At 40.6% G+C, this 22,763-nt stretch overlaps 1 protein-coding gene across 1 annotated transcript in view; it reads right to left on the bottom strand.

The window, feature by feature from the left end:
- The window catches only part of SCARB2 (scavenger receptor class B member 2), a 78,044-nt gene that overhangs the window by 9,071 nt on the left and 46,210 nt on the right, over nucleotides 1-22,763 (bottom strand). Inside the window, exons 4-7 of the mRNA XM_003414141.4 lie at nucleotides 22,171-22,359; nucleotides 12,870-12,961; nucleotides 8,270-8,389; nucleotides 3,013-3,182 (exon numbers count right to left, since the gene is read on the bottom strand). Coding sequence (XP_003414189.1) covers nucleotides 3,013-3,182; nucleotides 8,270-8,389; nucleotides 12,870-12,961; nucleotides 22,171-22,359 — 571 coding nt within the window. The remainder of the gene's footprint in view (nucleotides 1-3,012; nucleotides 3,183-8,269; nucleotides 8,390-12,869; nucleotides 12,962-22,170; nucleotides 22,360-22,763) is intronic.

Here is a 22,763-nt window from a genome sequence, read left to right as displayed (position 1 = left end):
TTTACCCAGGGACATCCAGCTACCGTGATGGAGACAGAATTGTGATTCAGTGAGGGTTCTCTCACCTCAAAGCACTTGTGTTAACTACAGTCCTTTAGCAGTCAGTGGATGTCTTTTTTGTTTGTTTTTCTGTTTTCATTTCGTTGTTTTACTAAAGATTGACCTCGTTCTCCTGAATGTGCTGATGCCGAAAATTTTTAAGACTGCCTAGTCATGCTATACACTCAAACTCCGATGAGATAAGATCTGCCCACATGAAGGCTTTGGGTTTTCGTTTCTTTTTTCTATCCATTTTAAGAACCAAATAGGGAAACAAGTTATAAAGGAAGCCTATCCAAGAACCTCACCACCCATCTGTTTGTTGCACTGTGGTGGCTTGTATGTTGCTATGCTGCTGGAAGCTATGCCACCAGTGTTGCAAATAATAGCAGGGTCACCCATGGTTGGACAGGTTTCAGTGGAGCGTGCTTTCTAAGACACACTAGGAAGATAGACCTGGCAATCTACTTCCAAAAAATTAGCCAATGAAAACCTCATGGATCACAACAGAACACTGTCCAACTCACTTGCTTTCAACATGTCATCATGAAGGATCAATCACTAGTGGAGGACATCATGTTTGGTGAACCAGAGGGCCAAGAAGGATGAGAGAGACCCTCAGTGAGATGGACTGGCACAACAGCCACAATGATGGACTTGAACATACTGGAGATTGTGAGGCTGATGCAGAATTGGGCAATGTTTCATTCTTTTGTACATAAGGTCACCATAAGTCAGTGTCAACTCGATGGCAGCTGTCTATTGAAGAGGAAAGAGGGACCCAATAATTGCTGCCAGGGAAATACGTTTTTGGAGAAATGAGCTAATTGGCAGGTAATTATAAAATCTGCCTACATATCTACCACCTTATGGGTCAGGATACATATCATCTTTTGCTCTTTTCTGTTAAACATTTCCACAGAGCCACAATTTCCTTCTTTATGACCTCTAGTGAACTTAAAAACGTATTTTTTTAAATCAGTTGAGGGCCTAATAAGGGCCAGACACTGACCTGAGTGTCCTCCATACATTATCTCTAACCCTCACACAACCTGCTAAGGAAATTACAGTTACCTCCATTTTGTGGATGAGAACGCTGATGTTCGGAATCCTTAATCAACTCAGCCAGTTTGTCAACAAACAGAATAGGATTCAAACCCAGACCCGCTCAACTCCAGAACACTTACTCATCCCAACATCCAAAATGTTTCCCTGAGAATTCAGAAAACTTGAGGATAACCCTGGAGAGTTAATTATTTCGGTCCAAATTTGGGAATACATATATGAGAAAAGAGGAAAGAACTGTAGCAGAAATTTAAGTCTTGCAAAGTAGAACCTATTAATTCTGACATCAACTTCTTGAGGAAGCAATATGTTAACAGCAAGAAAAAGAAAACTACATTGGTGCCTTGAACCAACCCTGAGTGGGCAGGGATGCTTTCAGGACCATCTGCCCTGTAAGGCTACAGGAGAAGTCATAATCCAGAACATGTTCTCATTTACCCTTGGTCTTTATCTCCATGTAAGGGGTACTGTATTCCCAACACAGTGGTTCCCAAATACCCAGATGCCATCCCCACTGGAATCACCTTTTGGTTAGTAGTCCAGTACGTAACCATTTGTGCCACTCAGGGACTCCCTTTTATGTACTTACTACGTGTAAATGTATAAAAGGAGCACTGGGACACAATGGTTAAGTGCTTGACTATTAACTGAAAGGCTGTCAGTTCGAATCCATGCAGTGGCTCCATGGTGAAGTAGAGAAAATACATTTTCTCTAGTGTTTTAACATTAAAATAGAGAGAATACATTTTCTCATTTGTTTTAATACAGCTGTATAAGCTGATTTGGAAAATGGCGCAGGTTCTGTTCAAGATATGGCTGAGCAGCCTGTTCCACTCTTAACATAACAAACACCCTAATACCTTACAACATGTTTTCTCGTATTCACAATGGGTGATTGACAGCTTGACATAACTAATGCCATAACGATGCTTTAATTAAACATTTAAAAACATTTTTTATTGCACCAGCTACACCAGTCTCTTCCAAAGGGGTGCAGAGCTCTCTCAGTTCCTGTGGCCTTGTTCTCTATTCTCTTTTTTGTTCTCTTGAGAAATGACCTTCAGCCTGCAAAATGACGGAAAGGCTGCCATTTTTAATCTGCAACTTTCTTTCTTGCTCCCTATCTCAGCCACATTAGACTTGGCAGAACAGTTGCACTAGCCAAGAGATTGTTATGTGAGTTTTTTTTCAGCCTGTTACAAACATACTGGTTAGAGTCCAGATGTCTGACATATGTATCTTTAGTTTAATAAAGAGTTTTTTGTAGTTGTTTTGTGATGTATAAGACCATCTGTGGGCTACGTGCTTAAAAACATTAGGTAACTCTGACCTTCCCCCTATAAAACCCTCCCACTAGCTCTTTAGAATTAGAATTTGGGAGAAATTTAACCTGTCTCTTGAATACCGGTGTTCAATAAAGCCCTCTTGCTGCTTACCTCCTCCTGTCTCAGTATTAGCTTTGCAGCAGGCAGCTCGAATCCATGATTTCCGTTAACAATGGGAGAAAGACCTGGTGATCTGCTTCCATAAAGATTACAGCCTAGAAAACCCTATGGGGCAGTTCTACTCTGTCGGAAAGGGTTGCTCCATAGCACCCAACAACAAATGTGGAAAGCGCTTAGAACAGTGACTGTCACGTGATAAGTGCTTGGTAAACATTAGCTATTATTACTATTAAAACTTCTAAACTACTGCCCAGAAACAAATAAACAACATGGCATTCCATAAATAAAAAGCATTACAAAAAGCCAACCAACAGCAATTTTTGACAATACTACAGCCACATTACAAAATATTATTCTTGAAAGGTCAGAATCTTTCTTTCTAGTTGGGCTGACAACATATTTGCTTTCCAGTCCTTCTGCATTCTAGATACCCATAATCCTGCCCCTTCTTTTGAGTTCTTACCATTCTTGCAGATGCTGACATTTAAGACTCCTGAGCCCAGGCAGTTTCCTTCAGGTATACAGAAGCCAGCATTTTCTGAGGTATTGGCTAATATTTCTGCAGGTACCTTATACCGAAAGGCAGGCAGTCCCTGTATGCTCTCAAAGCCACTGAAAGTTAAATACACTGACCTGTTAGGAAATAAGAATAAAAAGGTCAAGGCGGTCTCAATTAGCATAATCTGCCCCAAACCAGTGAGTTAGCAACAGTTCTCAGGTAAGACATGCTAAAAGCTTACAGGACAAGTGGAAACTGAAGATGCAAAAGGCTGCTTGAAAGAAGCCCATCCAATTCAAAGTATAATAAACACGTACTGTTTGCTATTTTTAAATGTTATGTAAAGAGTATAGCATTTTCTACATTCAAAAAGCATAATTTTTGAAATTTATTACATTAATGTACCTAGTTCTGATACTTTCTAAAAAAATCCTATATGACATTCCATCACATGAATATGTTGTTTTTGTTGTTAGCTGCTGTCAAGTTGGCTCTGACTCATGGCCACTTTATGTACAACAGAACAAAACATTGCCTGGTCCTGCGTCAACCTCACAATTTTAAGTATGTTTGAGCCCACTGCTGCCCAAGAATATACCATAATTTATCCATTCTCCTTTCTATAGACATTTAGATGGTTTTCAATTTTTCATTACTACTAACAATGTTGCAATGAACATTTCTGTATACGTCTCCTTGCATGTATATAAAAGGGTTTTTCAGGCCAAGAAATCTACCTAAGAGAAAATTGCAGAATCATGGCATCTGTTACCTCTGTGGCTTTATTAAGTACTGCCAAATGGCTTTCCAAAGTGGCCGGACCAATTTAAACTCCCACCAGATAAGGATACATTTCCTCTGTGTCAATCTTTTTAAAAGCCTCCTACATCCCCCAAACAAGGCTCCCTTGTTTTACTCAACGGCATTTTCTCATTGACTGTTCTTTTTTCTTTCAGTCTTTCCAAAAGTATTGATTGAATCGGGAGGCCAGTTAGAAGGTGGCTGTGATTTCTATATGAGAGATGGAAAGAATCTAAACCATGGCACAGACGGCCGGGATGGAGAAATGGGCATGAATTCAAGAGATATTTTTGAGGAGGAACCGAAAGTACTTAGTGGCTTATTAACTACGAGAGAGGAAGGAGAATTTATAGCGCTACCAATGTTCCTGGCTTGGGTGACTGGATAGATGATGCAATTAATTACATGAGATATGAAACAATGGAAGGATAGCAATTTGGAGAAATGAGACAAGAATGAATCAAGTATGTCAAATGCCACTAGGTCACTCCTGACTTTGAAGAGATGTTGCATAGGAAGCTGAAGATAATCCAGAGTGTATGGAGTTAGCCTTGCCCAAGTGGGTGGGAGAGGAGATGGAGGCCAATGAATCAGCTCTCATTCACCCAGTCTGAGGCGAAGGACAGGAGAAGTGGCATGACGGGGAGGTGGAAATCAGGGTTGTGAGGATGGCTGCCTCGTAGAGGTGAAACTTAATCATGTTTATTTGTAGGCAGGAGAGAGGAAGAGATTACAGGGCAGACCAAATGGTCAACATCTACCCAAAAGCAAAGATGAGGCTCCAAAGAGGGCAAAGGAAGCTAGATATAAGGAAATGGAACAAACAGAACGGAAATAATGAGAATGCTGACACATTGTGAAAACTGTAACAAATGTCATGGAACAATTTATGTAAAAATTGTTAAATGGGAACCTAATTTGCTATGTAAGCTTTCACCGACAAGGCAGGGGCAAGATGACAAAATAGATGCTTCCTGTCATCCCTCTTACAACAAAGATCTGAAAAAACAAGTGAATCGATTATATATGACAATCTAGGAGCCCTGATCATTAAAGACAAAGCTGAGCAGTCAGACTGAGCAGCAGGGGGAAGGAGGGACAATTCAAAAGCAGCAGATAAGAGCTGGTCATGAGGTTGCCGGCACCCTGCCGGCTGGGTTGGCCAGAGCATGCAGGCTAAGGCGAGCAGTAGCATTTGGAACGTGTCTCACCACACTGGGTGAGGCCTGGTGGCAGCAAGTCTACACAACCCTCCAAAGCTGGGCAGAAGCGGTCCTGGACCTGTGAAAGTTAAGCACAAGCATCTAACCAACTACGTGTGGGAACAAAACAACCCCACCCCCTCCAGGAGTTTCACAGTGAAGAAGTGCCTCCTTCCCCTCACCCACCCCTGTACCTCGCTCCGCCCCGACACAGGTCCAGCAGAATTCAACAATTGCCATTCCCCCTAAGCCAGAACTCAGGGCTCTCCATGTCCACACCAGTCTTTTGGCTTTAAAAAACACCACGCCCCTAAGCCAGTTGCTCAGGCCCTGCCCTTTTGTCCAGCCACTGGCGTAACAGGTCCACAGACTTGAAGTGCCCTTCATCTCTGCCTAGACCTGTGTGGGCCAATTCACCACCACATGCCCTCATTAGCATAAAACAACAGGGCATACACCTTAAGCCCATGTTCAACCAGCAGCTAAAGGGGAGCTGCAGATTTGTGACATTTGACCCCACGCTGCCCTGCCCATTAAGCGGGGACCTCACTCACCCACATCAGGGGCCTGAGGGCTCGTGGTACTATCCACTTCATCTAGCCACCCATGACAGAGGGCTGAGAACAAGTGGTGCCTCCTAGTCCTTCTAGCCAATAGCACTGGCTGCCCAAGGACCAGCTGCAATACCCCACCCGCTACATGCTCTAGGGGACAGGGACATGCCCTTCACCCAGGCACTCTGGTGGCAGCTTTCAGCCCCCTGCCTTGTTCTGCATATAGCCCTCTACTGCAGCTAGATACCTGTGTCTGCTCATAACACCCCTACGCAGCCCTGCTCATCTAGGACTGTAGGTGAGAGCCTGCACCACACACTCAGTGGCCAACAACCTGGACACCTGTGCCACACCCACACAGGAAAAGTAAACAGACTCCTGGGCTCACACAGCTGGTAGCTGCTCTAACCACCTGAAGACAGGACGTGAGAGCTTCAAAGACACCAATAACCAAAGTACCTCACATGCCCAGCTTACTTGGGCATAGTAAAACAAAACAAAAAGGTAGGACACAGTAAACAAACATACAATAAATAAATATAATAACTTATTGATGGCTTGCAGACAACAGTCAATATCAAACCACATAAAGAAGCAGGTCAAGATGGCTCCAACAAGCGACCAAAATAAAGAACTAGGAAACTTTCTAGAGGAAGATAAAGTCATGGAATTACCTGAGACAGAACTCAAAAGATTAATATACAGAGCTCTCCAAGAGATCAGGCAAAACTCAGACCAAGCTGAGGAACACAGACAAAACAATGGAGGAATTCAGGAAAACAATACAAGAACAAAATGACAAATTTAACAGTCTGCTAGAAACCACAGAGAGACAGCAGCTAGAAACCCAAAAGATTAACAATAAAATTTCAGAATTAGACAACTCAATAGAAGGTTAACAGGAGAAGAATTGAGGCACTGGAAGTCAGAATTAGCGAGACAGAAGATAAATCCCTTGACACCAATTTATCTGAGGAAAAATCAGGAAAAAAAAATTAAAAAAATGAAGAAAGCCTAAAATTACGTGGGACACTATCAAGAGGAAAAACTTACAAGTGATTGGAGTACTAGAATGGGGGGGGGGATGATAGAAAATACAGAGAGAATTGTTGAAGATTTGCTGGCAAAAAACTTCCCTGATATCATGAAAGATGAGAAGATATCTATCCAAGAAGCTCAATGAAACCAATAGAGTAGATCCCAAAAGAATGTCACCAGGACATATCCTAATCAAACTTGACAGAGCCAAACACAAAGACAGAATCTTGAGAGTGGATAGGGATAAACAAAAAGTCACCTACAAAGGAGGGCCAATAAGACTAAGCTCTGACTAAAAAAAAAAAAAAAAAAGCCAGTGCCATTGAGTCTACTCAGCAGAAACCATGCAGGCGAGAAGGCAACGGGATGACATACATAAAGCCTTTAAGGAAAAAGATTGCCAGCCACGAATTATATATCCAGCAAAACTGTTCCTCAAGTATGATGGCAAAATTAGGTTATTTCCAAATAAAGAGAAGTTAAGGGAATTTGCAAAAACCAAACCAAAATTATAAGAAATATTAAAGGGAAGAGTCCTCTGGTTAGAGAACCAGCAATATCAGACAACGATCCAAGACTAGAACACAGACAGAACAACCAGTTATCAACCCAGGTAGGGAAGCCGCAAAAACAAGTCAAAGGTAAAAAAAACTGAAAATAGGGAGCCAGAGACGTCAATATATAAATGATGACAATGTCAAAACAAAAAAAGAGGGAATAAATAGTGTAGTCATAGAACTTCCAAATGGAGAGGAAGTTAAGGTGATATCAAGAAATAGATCAGCTTAAATTTAGCAAAATAAAGGTAAATTTTAAGGTAACCAAAAAGAAAGTTAACAAACCTACCCATCAAACTTTCACCCACAACATAATAAAATATTTAGAAAAAGAGAAAGAGAGAGATTACAGGGCAAGTGAGAGTAGATTTGATTAATGTGAAGCTTCTAGCTAAGCACATAGCTATAAACTCTGAAATATTGACAATACAATAGTATAATTTATTTTTCTTCTATATAGAAATTACCTGTTCACTGGAAGAGGGCCATGTCAAATTTCATGCTTGACAGAGGGTATCATAATAAATAATAACTACACTAAATATTGCTTACTCTGTCAACTGGCCCTGTGTTAAGTTTCACTTAAAGTAACTTACTTGTTTTAACAACAGTCCCTAAGGTAGGTAACTTTCTATCCCTACTTTACAGATGAAGAAAGTGAGATACAGAGTGGCTAAATAACTTGCCCAAGGTCACACAGCTCTAAGTGGTGGGATTCAAACCAAGGAAGTCAGGCTTCGGAGTCTGTGGCATGAACTACTGTGGTACACTAAACTATACTGCCTTTCAATATGTCATCACCATTTATCTTATCAAGCATGAGAATAAATGCTTATGGGTAGCTACATATATTTCTCACACTTTTGGTGGCCTTGCAGTCAAATATAGGAGCCCTGGTGGGACAGTGGTTAAGTGCTCATCTGCTTACCAAAAGGTTGAGGGTTCACGCCCACCAGTCACTCTGCGGGAGAAAGATGTGACAGCTGGCTTCCATAAAGATTTATAGCCTTGGGGCTTGAGAGCAATGAGTTTTTTTGGTAGTCAAACAACTTATTTGTAACGTTCTTACCTGCAAAAATCAGATGGAAAGACATAAAGCATTTCATCTTTGGCTAGTAATGGGTGAAAAGAATCTCCATCTGTTCCATTAATCATATTACACTTTTCTGTTGTCCACCAGTCAAGTGACCTGCAATTCATAAGCACAAGAAAGGATAAAGGTGATCACATTTGCTTTCAGAATTTCTTAAACAGTCAAGACTTTTCTAGACTTAACTGGGAGCTGGCTACTCACAGTAACTTATTCACATGCAGACACAAGGGTGGTCTTGGTTAGGGATCAGATCAAAGGGGAAAAAAATAAGCTCCCAATTCCCAAATCAATTTTGATAGAGGCAATAGCCAAAAAATCCTCTTTTCTTCCTCTAAAAGAGTGGAGCCTATATAGAGGGGTAAGGAGTCCTTGCATGGTGCAATTGGTTAAGTACTCAACCAATAGCTCAATCCACCAAGAGGCACCTCAAGACAGGCCTGGAGTCTGCTTCCGAACCGTCATAGTCTTGAAAACTCTACTGAGTAGTTCTGCTCTGCACACAAGGGTCACCATGAGTCGAAATCTACTCAACAGCAACTAACAACAACAACATAGAGGATCAGGAATACAAATTTACTTAAAGCAGTGATTCCATTTGGCATTAATAATAGCCTTGCTCATCATGGCCAGCTCACAGACAGATGAACTCTGGATAAATATGTCTGCCTCTTTAGCATTCACGATCCAGTGTTAATGCTGTCTCCCCTAGGAACAATTTTCTGTTCTAAACAACAGAGGACTTCTCTCGAATCTCAAGAAAGCTCAATATTAAGTTGATTTCATACTACAGGCACTGTTGAAATAGTGGATTTTTTTTTTTAATTAAAAACTTAAAGGCTGAAATACATTTTCCCTTTTTTATTGTGAAGTAATTTCAAGCTTAGAAAAGTTGCAAGAATAGAACAAAGAACTCTCATGTATCCTTTATCTAGGTTAACCAATTATTAATATTTTGCCACATAAAATGAATGTTTTTGAATAATGGTACAAAATGCAAATGAATAAAAGGGGCAGGCAATAAACAATGATTTTCACAACTTCTGGTCAAGACAGCACTCTAAGTTCATGAATTGAGGGCCTCTGCCAAAGAAAAACACAGGGTAGTGGGTGATAAAACATAAAAAGAGAACATTTAAAAAGGCTATACCATACTCAAACACAAATAAACATTTCCCTAGAAAATACAAAGATCTTCAATGCAAAAGGCTACTAAGTAGACTAAGACCACTGGCTCACTGGGTTGCAGATTTGCAAGCAAGAAGAAAGAACTGGAAGTTCAGCTCCTGGAGATAACAGGGGTTAAAGGTGGTCCACCAAGGGCTGGAAATAAGGGTTTAGGAGGCAGGAATTCCCTGTTCATGAAGAGGGGCCAAAGAAAGCAGCTTCTGCCTGCTTGTCTGGAGTTAAACGTGTACAAAGCTGAGTGGGTGGGGCTGCAGGAAGACACAGACACAGCCTTACAACCAGAACCTGCACCAGGCTGCCTGCTGTCTCTTTGGCTGTTTCTGATTTCCCTAACATAACTGTGGGAGAGGAGACCACCTATGTGTACTGGTTCTGGACTGAGAGCTCCATGGTGGGCTACACTCAAGCAACTACAAAACTGCTATACGCAGAGAGGTGAGAGGATGGATAGACAGACTGACAGGTAAATAGATACAGGTTGACCTCTCAGCCAAAATAATTCTGCATATCAACATTTTATTTATTTTAAATGACGCAAACTTACACTAAGAGACAGGTAACAAAATCAACAATGAAAAGATGAACTCACTTTAGAAGAAATTAAAATACAGGACAATTCAGCTAATCCTTTAAATAAATATGTTGCTTAGTATCCTCAAAGAGATAGACAAAAGAATAACATCCTTAAAGGATGATAAATTATAAAAAAATAAAATAAATTGGAAAGAATGAAACAAGAGTAGGGAGATACAAAATAGAAAAAAAAGAAATCTGAGAAATAAAAAGAGTTTCTGAAAAAAATAGACATAAAACTCTAGACTGTACATAGTTGGAGAGAGAATTGGTAAATTGGAAGATAGTTCTAAGGTATTTACACAAATATTAGCTAAGAAGACAAAAAGATAAAAACTAAAGAATCGATTAGGAGATACATAGAATAGATTGATAGACTCCAATAAATGTTTAGTAGGAATTCTAGAAGTGGGAAAAAAAAAATAGGGAAAATAGCAGAGAAGCAGTAATTGGAGAAATAATGGCTGAAAGTTTTCAAAAATTTAAGAAAGACAAAAGGCCTTGGATTGAAAGTATGCCCCAAGGACCAAGCAGAATAATTAAAAATAAATTCAAACCTGGATACACTGTAGTACAGCTGCAGAAGATCAAGGAAAAAGATGAATGCCAAAAGTCAAAGGAGGATACTTTCACAGTGTTGAACTGTAAACCTAGAATTTTATACCCAGCTAAAATCACTCCAAAGTGAGAGTAAAATAAAGGTATTTTTAAATATGCAAAGCCTAAGAGAGTTTACCAACCAGAAATCCTTACTGAAAGAGCTACTAATACAGGTTTTGCAACCTATTAACATTCTGGTCCTGATAATTCTTTGTGGTGTGGGGCTCTCCTGTGCATTGCAGGGTGTTTAGCAGCATCCCTTGCCTCTACCAACTAGCTGACAGTGTACCCCCAATTGTGACAACCAAAAACATCTCCAAATGCCCCTGGGGGCAAAACTGCCCTTAGTTAAGAACTATTATTGTTGTTGTTGCTGTTGTTAGCTGCCATCAAGTTGGCCAGCAACTCATGGTGATCCCATGCACAATGGGATAGGACCACTGTGATCCATAGGATTTCATTAGCTGATTTTTGGAAGTAGATTATTAGGTCTTCCTTTCTAGCCCATCTTATTCTGGAAACTCTGCTGAAACATGTTCAGTATCCTAGCAATGTGCAAGCTTCCCCTGAGAGATGGATGGTGGCTGCGCATGAGGTGCACTAGCTGGGAATTGAACCTAGGTCTCCTGCATGGAAGGTGAAAATCCTACTACTGGATGGTTAACATTATGTGTCAACTTGGCTAGGCCATGATTCTCAGTGGTTCAGCAAATATGTAATCATTGTCCATGATGTGATCTGTTGTGATGTAATCACTATCTATAATGTGATCTATTGTGAGCAGTCAATTAGTTGAAAGGGGAGTTTCCTTAGGGTGTGGCCTGCATATCCTGTCTAGATCCTGCATCCAACTCATCATCCTCTGACCTCTGGTTCTTGGGACATGAGCCAGCAGCCTTCTGCCTGACCTGCAGATCTTAGGATTCGCCAGCTCCTGCAACCTCGTGAGCCTGCAACCTCTTAGCTCACCTGCCAATTTTAGGTTCATCAGCCCTTGCAACCACGTGAATCAGGAGAAGCCTCTAGCCTCACGCCTAACCCATGAATTTGGGACTCACTAGCCTCCACAACTGCGTGAGCCATTTCCTTGAAATGAATCTTTTTCTATATATTTATATACACATACTCTCCACTGGTTTTGCTCCTCTAAAGAACCCAGCCTAAGACAGCCACTGAATCACCACTGCCCTCTGAAAGCGACTGTACTGATGGATAATCTTCAGCAAGAAGAAAAGTATACCCAGGCGGAAGGTATGAGAAGGTTCCGTTACAGTGAAGTTACTTTTCCCCCTTGCCATACTTTACTCTTTGTATCTTTGTTTACATGTTTATATATAAACATGCCTTTTTTAAAACCATTTTTTAAAAAAAGATAGCATATTAGGCACGCTGTTTAGGGCCTTGCCTTTTTTCCCTTAGTATTTCTTGAAGATAGGCTGCTGTGTTCTTTTTACCAGCCAGATGACTCATGTGAGACAGGCATTTAAGAGGAAAGTTAATTAAACCATTAATTAAACGTTTAGTTCCCCAGGTTGTCCAGAGTCTATCTTTGCATCTATTTAATAAGTCAGCAGAAAGAAACTTCCCACACTGCTATTAATAAAGCCTTTTGCCAAAATTTTCAGTGGATTATAAGTACTAGAAATGAAAATATATCCACTGAAAAACTTCCTTTCTCTTGATAGCTTCTAAATTCTCTTGGCACAAAAAAAAATCACCTTGTTTTACATATAGTTTTACTGCAAGTTGCCACGCCTCCATTTTGGAAGCAGTTTGTTTATAAATTATAAGTAGAAATATTAAACTAAAAATTGTTTTTGAAATACTAGAATGGTGAATTCAAATGTATTTCATCCTAAAAGAAAAATATACCAACAACCCGCAATCACCCCCAAAAAATGGTGACTTGAAAAATATTTGTGCTGTAGCTACAACTCATTCTGTGATTACTAAGTAGTTGAAACAAGACTTTGCACTGCCTAATAATTTATGTCTGGCCACTATAAATCTACAAATCAAAATTTAAATTTAATTTGAAAAGTACATCATCCCCATCTTGATTTGCAAAATTCATAATTACATGAATATTTTACATATTTGTAGAATTTTTCTTCTGAAAAATGACAGTGCTAAATTTTTTTTGAAAGAATGCAGAAGTCAACATTTAGTTTAAATGTTATTTAAAAAAATAATTACACTTATGTTTCACTAGACTTACTTTTTTCCATTCCATTCCACAATCTTTGTAAAGTTAAGATAACTGTCTTCTCCAGTTAGAAAAACATAGTCTCCATCATTAGTTCCATTTTTCTGAAAATAAGTGAGTATAAGTTAAAGTAACTAGCAAATTTAATATCCTTCATGAAACTGCCCTAATTGGGCCTAATTGCCACATGGATTAGAACTAGGAAACAGAGTAAATACTTTGTTCAATACAATATAAACCATATTATTACTTCATGGTTTTAAAAGTATAAAGCCAGTGACCCAATTAAAAACTGGAAAGGGATTTGAAGAGACATTTCTCCAAAGAAAATATACAAATAGCCAATAAACACATGGAAAGATGTTCAGCAGTTATTAGGGAAATGAAAGTCGAAACCATAATGACATACCACTTCACATCCACTAGGACAGCTGTAATAAAAAAGAAAGATAGCAGCAAGTGTTGTCCAGGATATGGAGAAATCTGAGCCCTCGTACGCTAGTTCTGAGAATGTAAAAAGTTGTAGCCACTTTGGAAAACAGTCTGGCAGTTCCTCAAAAAAGTTAAACACAGAGTTACCACATTACCCAGCAATTCCATTCCTAGGTATATACCCAAGAGAAATGAAAACTTGCACACAAATGTTCACAGCAGCATTATTCAGAAGAACTAAAAAGTAGAAACAATTCAAATGTCCATCAATTGATGAATGGGTTAAAAAAAAAAAAAATGTGGTGTAACCATAGGGAAATAATCACTTGACATAAAAATGAACTACTGAAACATGCTACAACATGGATGAACCCTGAAAACATGCTAAATGAAAGAAGCCATACATAAAACCATATATTTTATGATTCCATTTATTTGAAATGTCCAGAACAGGCAAATTCACAGACACAGAAAGATTAAGGTTGCCAGGGCAGGGGGAGAAGAGCAAATGGGGCGTGACTGCTAACTGGTACTGGTTTCTTCGGGAAAAATTAAAATGTTCTGGAATTAGATAGTGATGATGGTTGCACAACCTTGTGACTATACTAAAAACCCATGAATTGCACACTTTAAAGCAGTGAATTTTTTTTTTAAATTAACTTTTATTGAGCTTCAGGTGAACATTTACAAATCAAGTCAGTCTGTCACATATAAGTTTACATACATCTTACTCCATACTCCCACTTGCTCTCCCCCTAATGAGTCAGCCCTTCCAGTCTCTCCTTTCGTGACAATTTTGCCAGCTTCCAACTCTCTCTATCCTCCCATCCCCCCTCCAAACAGGAGATGCCAACACAGTCTCAAGTGTCCACCTGATACAAGTAGCTCACTCTTCATCAGCATCTCTCTCCTACCCACTGTCCAGTCCCTTTCATGTCTGATGAGTTGTCTTCGGGGATGGTTCCTGTCCTGTGCCAACAGAAGGTTTGGGCACCATGACCGCCGGGATTCCTCTAGTCACAGTCAGACCATTAAGTATGGTCTTTTTATGAGAATTTGGGGTCTGCATCCCACTGATCTCCTGCTCCCTCAGGGGTTCTCTATTGTGCTCCCTGTCAGGGCAGTCATCAATTGTGGCTGGGCACCAACTAGTTCTTCTGGTCTCAGGATGATGTACGTCTCTGGTTCATGTGGCCCTTTCTGTCTCTTGGGCTCTTAGTTGTCATGTGACCTTGGTATTCTTCATTCTCCTTTGCTCCTGGTGGGTTGAGACCAATTGATGCATCTTAGATGGCCACTTGTTAGCATTTAAGACCCCAGATGCCACATTTCAAAGGGGATGCAGAATGTTTTCAAAATAGAATTATTTAAAGCAGTGAATTTTATGGTATATGAATTATATTTGAATTGAAAAAATATAGAGAGGGCCATCGTGGTTTAGTGGTAGAATCTCATGTTCCATGTGGGGGTATATGTAGTGGGGGACCTGGGTTCAATTCCCAGCTAATGCACCTCAAGTGCAGCCACCTCCCATCTGTCAGTGGAGCCTTGTATGTTGCTATGATGCTGAATAGGTTTCAGAGGAGCTTCCAGACTAAGAGGGACTAGGAAGAAAGGCCTGGCAATTTACTTCCAAAAATCAGATAATGAAAACCCTAGGGATCACAATGATCCTATCCCATAGTACGTGGGGTGGCTATGAGTTAGGGGCTGACTCAACAGAAGCTAACAACAACAAAAGTACAAGCCCAGGGCCAGGACCCAATCATACATGATCGATCAGTAGCTGTATTAGAAAGTGGTGTTCATACAGCACCAATTGAGGTTTCTTTAGCTGTATACACTCTCCAAGTTACGCTTCTTAAGTGCATACAGACACTCTGTGTTCTTACAAATTTCTTATCTGGGAATGCAGCTAGGATCCTGGGAAACAGTATGGATATTGATTCTTCTACAATAATAAAGTAAGGTGCTAACAATTATTCAGAATTAACTATATTACTGGCATTGTTCTAGAATTTTTACATGAATTATCTCATGAAATCCTCACAACAACCCTATAGGATAGTATGGTAGACAAAATAATGGCCTCACAAAGATGCCCATGCCTAATCCTTGGAACCTGTTAGTATATTAACTTACACAGCAAAAGGGATTTTGCAGATGTGATTAAATTAAGGATCTTGAAATGGGGAGATTATCCTGGACTATCCAGGTGGGCCCAATGTCACCACAAGAGTACTTATAAAGGAAAGAAGAAGGCAGGAGAATCAGAGTCAGAGGAGATCATGACGATGGAAACAGAAATCAGAAAGAGAGAAAGAGAGAGATTTGAAGAAGCTTCACTGCTGGGCCTTGAAGATGGAGGAAGGGGCCACGAGCCAAGGAACTCAGGTGCCTCTAGCAGCTGGAAAAGAAAGAAAACAGATGCTCCTGTAGAGCCTCCAGAAGGAATGCGACACTGCTGACATCTTGATTTTAGGTCTTCCTTGACCCTTGGAACTGCAAGATAATGAATTTGTACTGTTTTAAAACACTAAATTTGTGGTAATTTGTTATAGCAGCAATAGGAAATAAATACATATTATTTCCCTCTCATTTTATAATGAGAAAACTGAGGCAAAGAGAAGTTAAATAACTTGCCCAAATCACTCAGCCAGTAAATGGTGGAGTGAGAGCTGGAACCCTATGTAACACCATACTCTACAGGCTGGCCCTCTTAGCCACTAAAAGACGACGACGACGACAACAACCAGTTGCTGTAAAGTCAGTTCCGACTCATGGCAACCCTATGTGTGCAGAGTAAAACCGCTTCATAGAGTTTTTATGGCTGTGACTTTTCGGAAGCAGCTCACCAGGCCTTTCTTCTGAGGAGCCTCTGGGTTCAAACTGCCAATCTTTCGGTTAGTAGTTGAGTACATAACCATCTGCACCACCCAGGGTCCCCTCTTAGCCACCAAGGGTCATTCATTTATGTATCAACAAGCATTTTATCGAGTGTCTTAACAGGGATACAGTAAAACCTGTGAAAGCGGGCACCTGTGTAAGGTGGAAACCTGTCCGAGAAGTGAAACTCAAATATTTTCCGCTAAATACAGAGTGAAAGAAAAGTAGTCACTGCACCCTGTCAAAGGTAGAAAGCTTTCAAGACCCAGAAAAACAAGGCAGTTCTGTCAAGTTCGGGCTCTCACAGGTTTTACTGTATACCATTTTTTAACTTAAGTTTATAACATAAGCATTTCTCATGTTATCAAAAGCTATTTATGAACATAAGTTTAATGGCTCCATATTACATGGAAATAAAATAACTTACTGAATCACTCTACGACTGTTAAGATATTTAGTTTAATATATTATTTGCTACTATAAATAATGAATATCTTTATGCCTGTAGTCTTGTTCCTAAACAGATCCTTGAAAGTGATGTAACTAAATAAGAGGATATGAACACTTTTAAGGCCTTGGATATCTACGATCAAGAGGTTTCTATACCATTCTCAATTAAAAAAAAAAAAAAAAAAAAAAGGGATCCTTACAGAAATGGCTGAATCTAAGACTGGGGCAGGAAATATGCAAGGTGAGCCTGGAGCATCTTGTAGTACCAGAAAGTGACGAAGTGCTCAGAAAAGAAAAACAAACAAAAAACTCCACAATGTCAGGGGCCTGATAAAATGACATAAGGGCCAACTGAAAGAGCTCCCAAAGGCCAAAGCTGGAATGATGTGAACAATAAAGAGTTAGACCATAATCCAAAGTATAAAATATCCATGAGTCCATACTGATACAAATAAATTGTTGAATAAATTAATAAATGAGGGAGAAGAGACAAATCTCCAGTATCTGATACTCCACCCTAAAGGAGCAGGAACATAGCTCCCCGCTTCTTAAATGCGGGCTGAGTATAGTGGACTTCCTTCCAAGGAGTACAGAATGGAAGGCAGAGGAGTAACTTTACAGGGAGAAAGCTGACAAACACTACTACAACCAGGTGATCAAGCTCTCTTATGCCAAGGAGAATAGAGGCACCTGAAAAGCAAAGATGTTACTTTGATGGCTAAAGTGTGCCTGACCCAAGCCATAGTCTTTTCTATTGCCTCATATGCATGTGAAAGCTGGACAATAAAAAAGGAAGACAGAAGAATTGATGCATTTGAACTGTGGTGTTGGTGAAGAATACTGAATATATCATTGACTGCCAGAAGAACAAACAAATCAGTCTTAGAAGGAATACAATCAGAATGCTTCTTAGAAGTGAAGATGGTGAACCACGGCCTCCACTCAGGCTGAGTCCAGTACAACGAGATGGTGCCTGGCTACCACCGCTGACTGCTTTGACAAAGATCACAATAGAAGGTCCCAGACAGAGCTGGAGGAAAATGTGGAACAAAATTATAACTCAAAAAAAAAAAAAAAAAAAAAAAAGGATCAGACTTACTGGTCTGACAGAGACTGGAGAAACCCCAAAGGCGTGGTCCCAAGGCACCCATTCAGCTCAGTATTGAATTCATTCCCGAGGTTTGCCCTTCAGCCAAAGATTAGACAGGCCCGTAAAACAAAACAAGAATAAAAGGGCACACCAGCTCAGGGGCAAAGACTAGAAGGCAGGAATGGACAGAAAAGCTGGCAAAAGGGAACCCAAGGTTGAGAAGGGAGACTGTTGACATGTCGTGAGGTTGTTAACCAATGTCATAAAACAACATGTGTACTAACCATTTAATGAGAAACTAGTTTTTTCTATAAGCCTTCATCTAAAGTACAATTAAAAAAAAAAGTAAAGATGGTGAGACTTGCCTTGCTTTGGACATGTCATCAGGAAAGACCAATCTCTAGAAAAGAACATCATGGTTGGTAAAGTACAGGGCCAACATAAACAAGGGAAACCCTCAGTGAGATGGACTGACAAAACAACAGCCACAACAATGGACTCACACATACCAACAAAAACGAAGATGACGCAGGACTGACTGGGCAACTCATGAGGTCGCCATGAGTCAGAGCCAACTCCACAACAGCAGTCATCAATGGATGTAGATAAGCTGAGTGGCACTGCAATATGACACTAAGAGTATCTGGTATTTAGCCAGGTCCCTTTCTGTAAGGAGCTCTGTGCCAATATTTCGTCTGTACACTCAAGCCATCCTATTCATTTCCACACCCTGCCCCTCCCGGTTAAGTGTTGTCTCATCATTAAAGTCTTTGACGGACAAGTGTTCTAAAGCATTAACTTAAAGTTTTCCTGCTTCATCACGATGTACAGGGGACCAGCTGGAACAGGGATACAGGCCTCATGTATTGGAGGAAAATGCTGGCAGAATACCACCTAAGGAAGGATTAGGGGCTGCGCTTGGGCAGGGTAGAAGCAGTAGGTGCCAGGGGAGGTGTAGTGAGGGCAGAATCCTGCCACAGCCTCACAGCCTACCTCAGTCTCTCAATCACCGATAGCTCAAGTGTGAGTGCCACAGCCTCAAGAGTTAGTTCTTGAGCAGATGGAAAACCAGAGCAGATGGAAAACCAGACAAAGAAGACACTGCCTTTTTTTTTTTAATATAATTTTTATTGTGGTTTAAGTGAAAGTTTACAAATCAAGTCAGTCTCTCATATAAAAACATTATATACACCTTGCTACATAATCCCAATTATTCTCCCCCTAATTTTTTTTTTTAATGAGACAGCCCACTCCCTCCCTCTGCTCTCTTTTCGTGTCCATTTCACCAGCTTCTAACCCCCTCTACCCTCTCATCTACCTCCAGGCAGGAGATGCCAACATAGTCTCAAGTGTCCACCTGATCCAAGAAGCTCAGTCCTCACCAGCATCCCTCTCCAACCCATTGTCCAGTCCAATCCATGTCTGAAGAGTTGGCTTCGGGAATGGTTCCTGTCCTGGGCCAACAGAAGGTCTGGGGGCCATGACCACTGGGGTCCTTCTAGTCTCAGTCAGACCATTAAGTCTGATCTTTTTATGAGAATTTGGGGTTTGTACCCCACTGCTCTCCTGCTCCCTCAGGAGTTCTCTGTTGTGTTGCCTGTCAGGGCAGTCATTGGTTGTAGCCGGGCCCCATCTAGTTCTTCTGGTCTCAGGATGATGCAGTCTCTGGTTCACGTGGCCCTTTCCATCTCTTGGGCTCGTAATTGCCTTGTGTCCTTGGTGTTCTTCATTCTCCTTTGATCCAGGTGGGTTGAGACCAATTGATACATCTTAGATGGCTGCTTGCTAGCGTTTAAGACCCCAGACGCCACTCTTGAAAGTGGGATGCAGAAAGTTTTCTTAATAGATTTTACTATGCCAATTGACTTAGATGTTCCCTGAAATCATGGCCCCCAAACCCGTATCCCTGCTACACTGGCCTTTGAAGCATTCAGTTTATTCAGGAAACTTCTCTGCTTTTGCTTTAGTCCAGTTGTGCTGACCTCCCCTGTATTGTGTGTTGTCTTTCCCTTCACCTAAAGTAGTTCTTATCTACCATCTAATTAGTGAATTCCCCCTCCCACCCTCCCTCCCTCCCTCCTCTCGTAACCACAAAAGAATGTTTTCTCTCAGTTTAAACTATGTCTCAAGTTCTTATAAAAAAAAAAAAAAAAACTCATTGCAATAGTGGTCTTATACAATATTTGTCCTTTTGAAACTGACTAATTTCACTAAGCATAATGCCTTCCAGGTTCCTTCATGTTATGAAATGCATCATATACTCTTCACTGTTCTTTATCGATGCGTAGTGTTCCATTGTGTGAATATACCGTAATTTATTTATCCATTCATCTGATGATGGGCACCTTGGTTGCTTCCATGTTTTTGCTATTGTAAACAGTGCTTTAATAAACATTAAAAAAAAGTAGGTGTGCATATACCTGTTCGTGTAAAGGTTCTTATTTCTCTAGGATATATCCTGAGGAGTGGGGTTGCTGGATCGTATGGAAGTTCTATTTCTAGCTTTTTAAGGAAGCACCAAATTGATTTCCAAAGTGGTTGTACCATTTTACGTTCCCACCAGCAGTGTATAAGTGTTCCAATCTCTCCACAGTCTCTCCAACATTTATTATTTTGAAGACACTGTCTTTTACCAACAACGCTTCAGAAAGTTTATCTGGCTTCAAAATGGAAACTTATACCATTCACTCATATTAATTCAGGGTCATTATTTGAGCCAGTTATGGAGGGGAAAATAATAACAATTCTTTAAATGTGTATTGCCATTTATAGTTTGCAAAGCACTTTTATGAACGTCTTCTCAATCTTCACAATAATCTTTGAAGTGTGGGTATTCTAGCCTCAGAAAAGCCTTATGGTCATTAAGTGAAAAAGTCAGAACCCAAATCAAGGTCCTCTGGTTCTAAGTCTCAGGCTCTTTCCTAGATCTAGGAAATCCATTCAAAGTACTCATACTAACTAAGGAATATTAGGGGAGCTTTCACCGATGGGGCCTTGTAGAGACACAGTGGTACCTGGAAGGAGAGCCAAAGGGCAAGGGCAAAGAAAGAAAAATACATAAAACACTTCCTTGCTTTCAGAAAGAAGAAATGCAAATCTATTAATCAGCCTGTAAATGTAGGTTTTTTTGATGGGTAAATATAGGTTGTCCCTGGGTGAGACAAACAGTTCACACGCTCAGCTGCTGAATGAAAGGTTGGAGATTCAAGTCTACCCAGAGGTGTTTCGGAAGAAAGGCTTGTTAAATCTACTTCCCCCAAATCAGCCATTGAAAACCCCATGGAGCACAGTTCTCCTCTGACACACATGGGGTCGCCAGTGAGTCGGAATCGACTCCACTGCAGATGGTCCTGGTGCCAAGTGCAGGTTATGTTTTTAAATAGGTGTCTAAAGATACTAGTTATAATTCACCCGAGTTCAATGATATAAAAACAGAAAAGCAAGCTATACAATGAGAATTAACTGAGAATTACTGCAGTATTAGCAACAGAATTTACTTCGTAGATGGATGGAAGCAACCTGGACCAAAATAGGCTTGAGGGAACCTTTGTATCTCTGTGTAGGAGGCTCTCCTGAAATTATTTCTAGAAGGGAGGTCTAGACCACAGTTAACAAGAAATCAGTCCTTCCTCTAGCCTTGTGGAAGCTGTGTTCCTATGAGGCAGGACCTTCTAGAGAACATCAATCTCCTCTGCTCACCCAGAGTAAAGGTAAAGGGCCTTTCTTTTGGCAGGATCCTACTTCTAGCCCACTCTTGCCTTAAAACAACGAAACCGTTGCTGTTCAGTCAATTTCAACTCACAGCAGTCCCATATGTTACAGAGTAGAACGTCTCCATAGGGCCTTCGTGGCTGTAATCTTTACAGCAGCAGATCACCAGGCCTTTCTTACAACGTGCCACCGGGTGGGTTTGAACCGCCAACCTTTTGATTAGCAGTCGTTCGCAAACCGTTTATGCCACCCAGGACCTCTTGCGTAGACAATGTTAAAAACCTGATTATGGTTTTGTTTGAACAGCTTTTTAAGTGTTGTATATACTAGAAGGCAAAGCGGAAATACTATCACCATTTGCCATACAGGAAGTGAAATGCTAAGGGATTATACAGTAAAGGTAAAATTCTTGAATAGCCAGGAAACAAGTGCAAATTTAAAGATGAGCAAACACATCACAATTCCAGATCCCAACCCTAATGTAACACTTTTTTACTGAGGTTAAGTTTGTCTTTTACCAAACTCCCAACTATCCACTCTACTCATTTATTCATTAGTTTTTTTCCCCTTCCCTTCTGCTAAAACACTTTCTTATTTTTCATGTACTCTACAAGACATCCAGAACTTCAGGCAATTTTGTTCTCCTCCTAAAAGAGACCCAAAGTTAGGATAAAATCTAAGTTGGCATGCCCATCTCAGTAGAACAAAGTGGCTCTGAAAAGAAAAAAGAAAAAATCAACTTACCCCATAGAACAAACCGAAATAGGGAGAGATGTCAGATTTGAAAATACTGATGAGGGATAAGAGCTCATCTTTGTAGCCCCAGAGCAGTTCATGAACTGTGTGCGTCACAAACATCTTCTGCTGGTAGGCCTTCAGGAAGGCCTCGATGATCTCCTTGAGGAAGTGGTTCCGGGCCCATTCCATGGCGGTCTGAGGAACAAAGGAAAAGTGAGATAGCAGTGTCCCCTCCAATGCACCACCATCCCACTCTCTTGTTCTGCTCCTTCAGCAAAAGGGCCTGGAAACTTAAGGATTGAGGTTAATAAACAGGTGAAAAATGAGCTAGCAAGATTCTCCCTTGCTGTACTGCATATGGAAAAATAAGACCCTCCAGCGGTTGTTTTTTCTCAGCATTACATGTGATCTTAGCATCTGCAATTGCAAGCTCTATGAGTTATGTTGTTGTTGCTGTTGTCAGTTGCTGTAGAATTGATTCTGACTCATGGCGACCCCATGTGTGCACAGTAGAATTGCTTCATAGAGTTTTCAAGGCTGTGACCTTTTGGCACCTCTGTGACCAAGGCGCCTCTGGGTGAGTTTGAGCTGCCAAACTT

This window comes from Loxodonta africana, chromosome 5 (genome assembly GCF_030014295.1).
Source record: "Loxodonta africana isolate mLoxAfr1 chromosome 5, mLoxAfr1.hap2, whole genome shotgun sequence".
Taxonomy (NCBI): domain Eukaryota; kingdom Metazoa; phylum Chordata; class Mammalia; order Proboscidea; family Elephantidae; genus Loxodonta; species Loxodonta africana.
The sequence above is the reverse complement of the archived record's forward strand: the minus strand, read 5'-3'. Positions and strand labels throughout refer to the sequence as shown.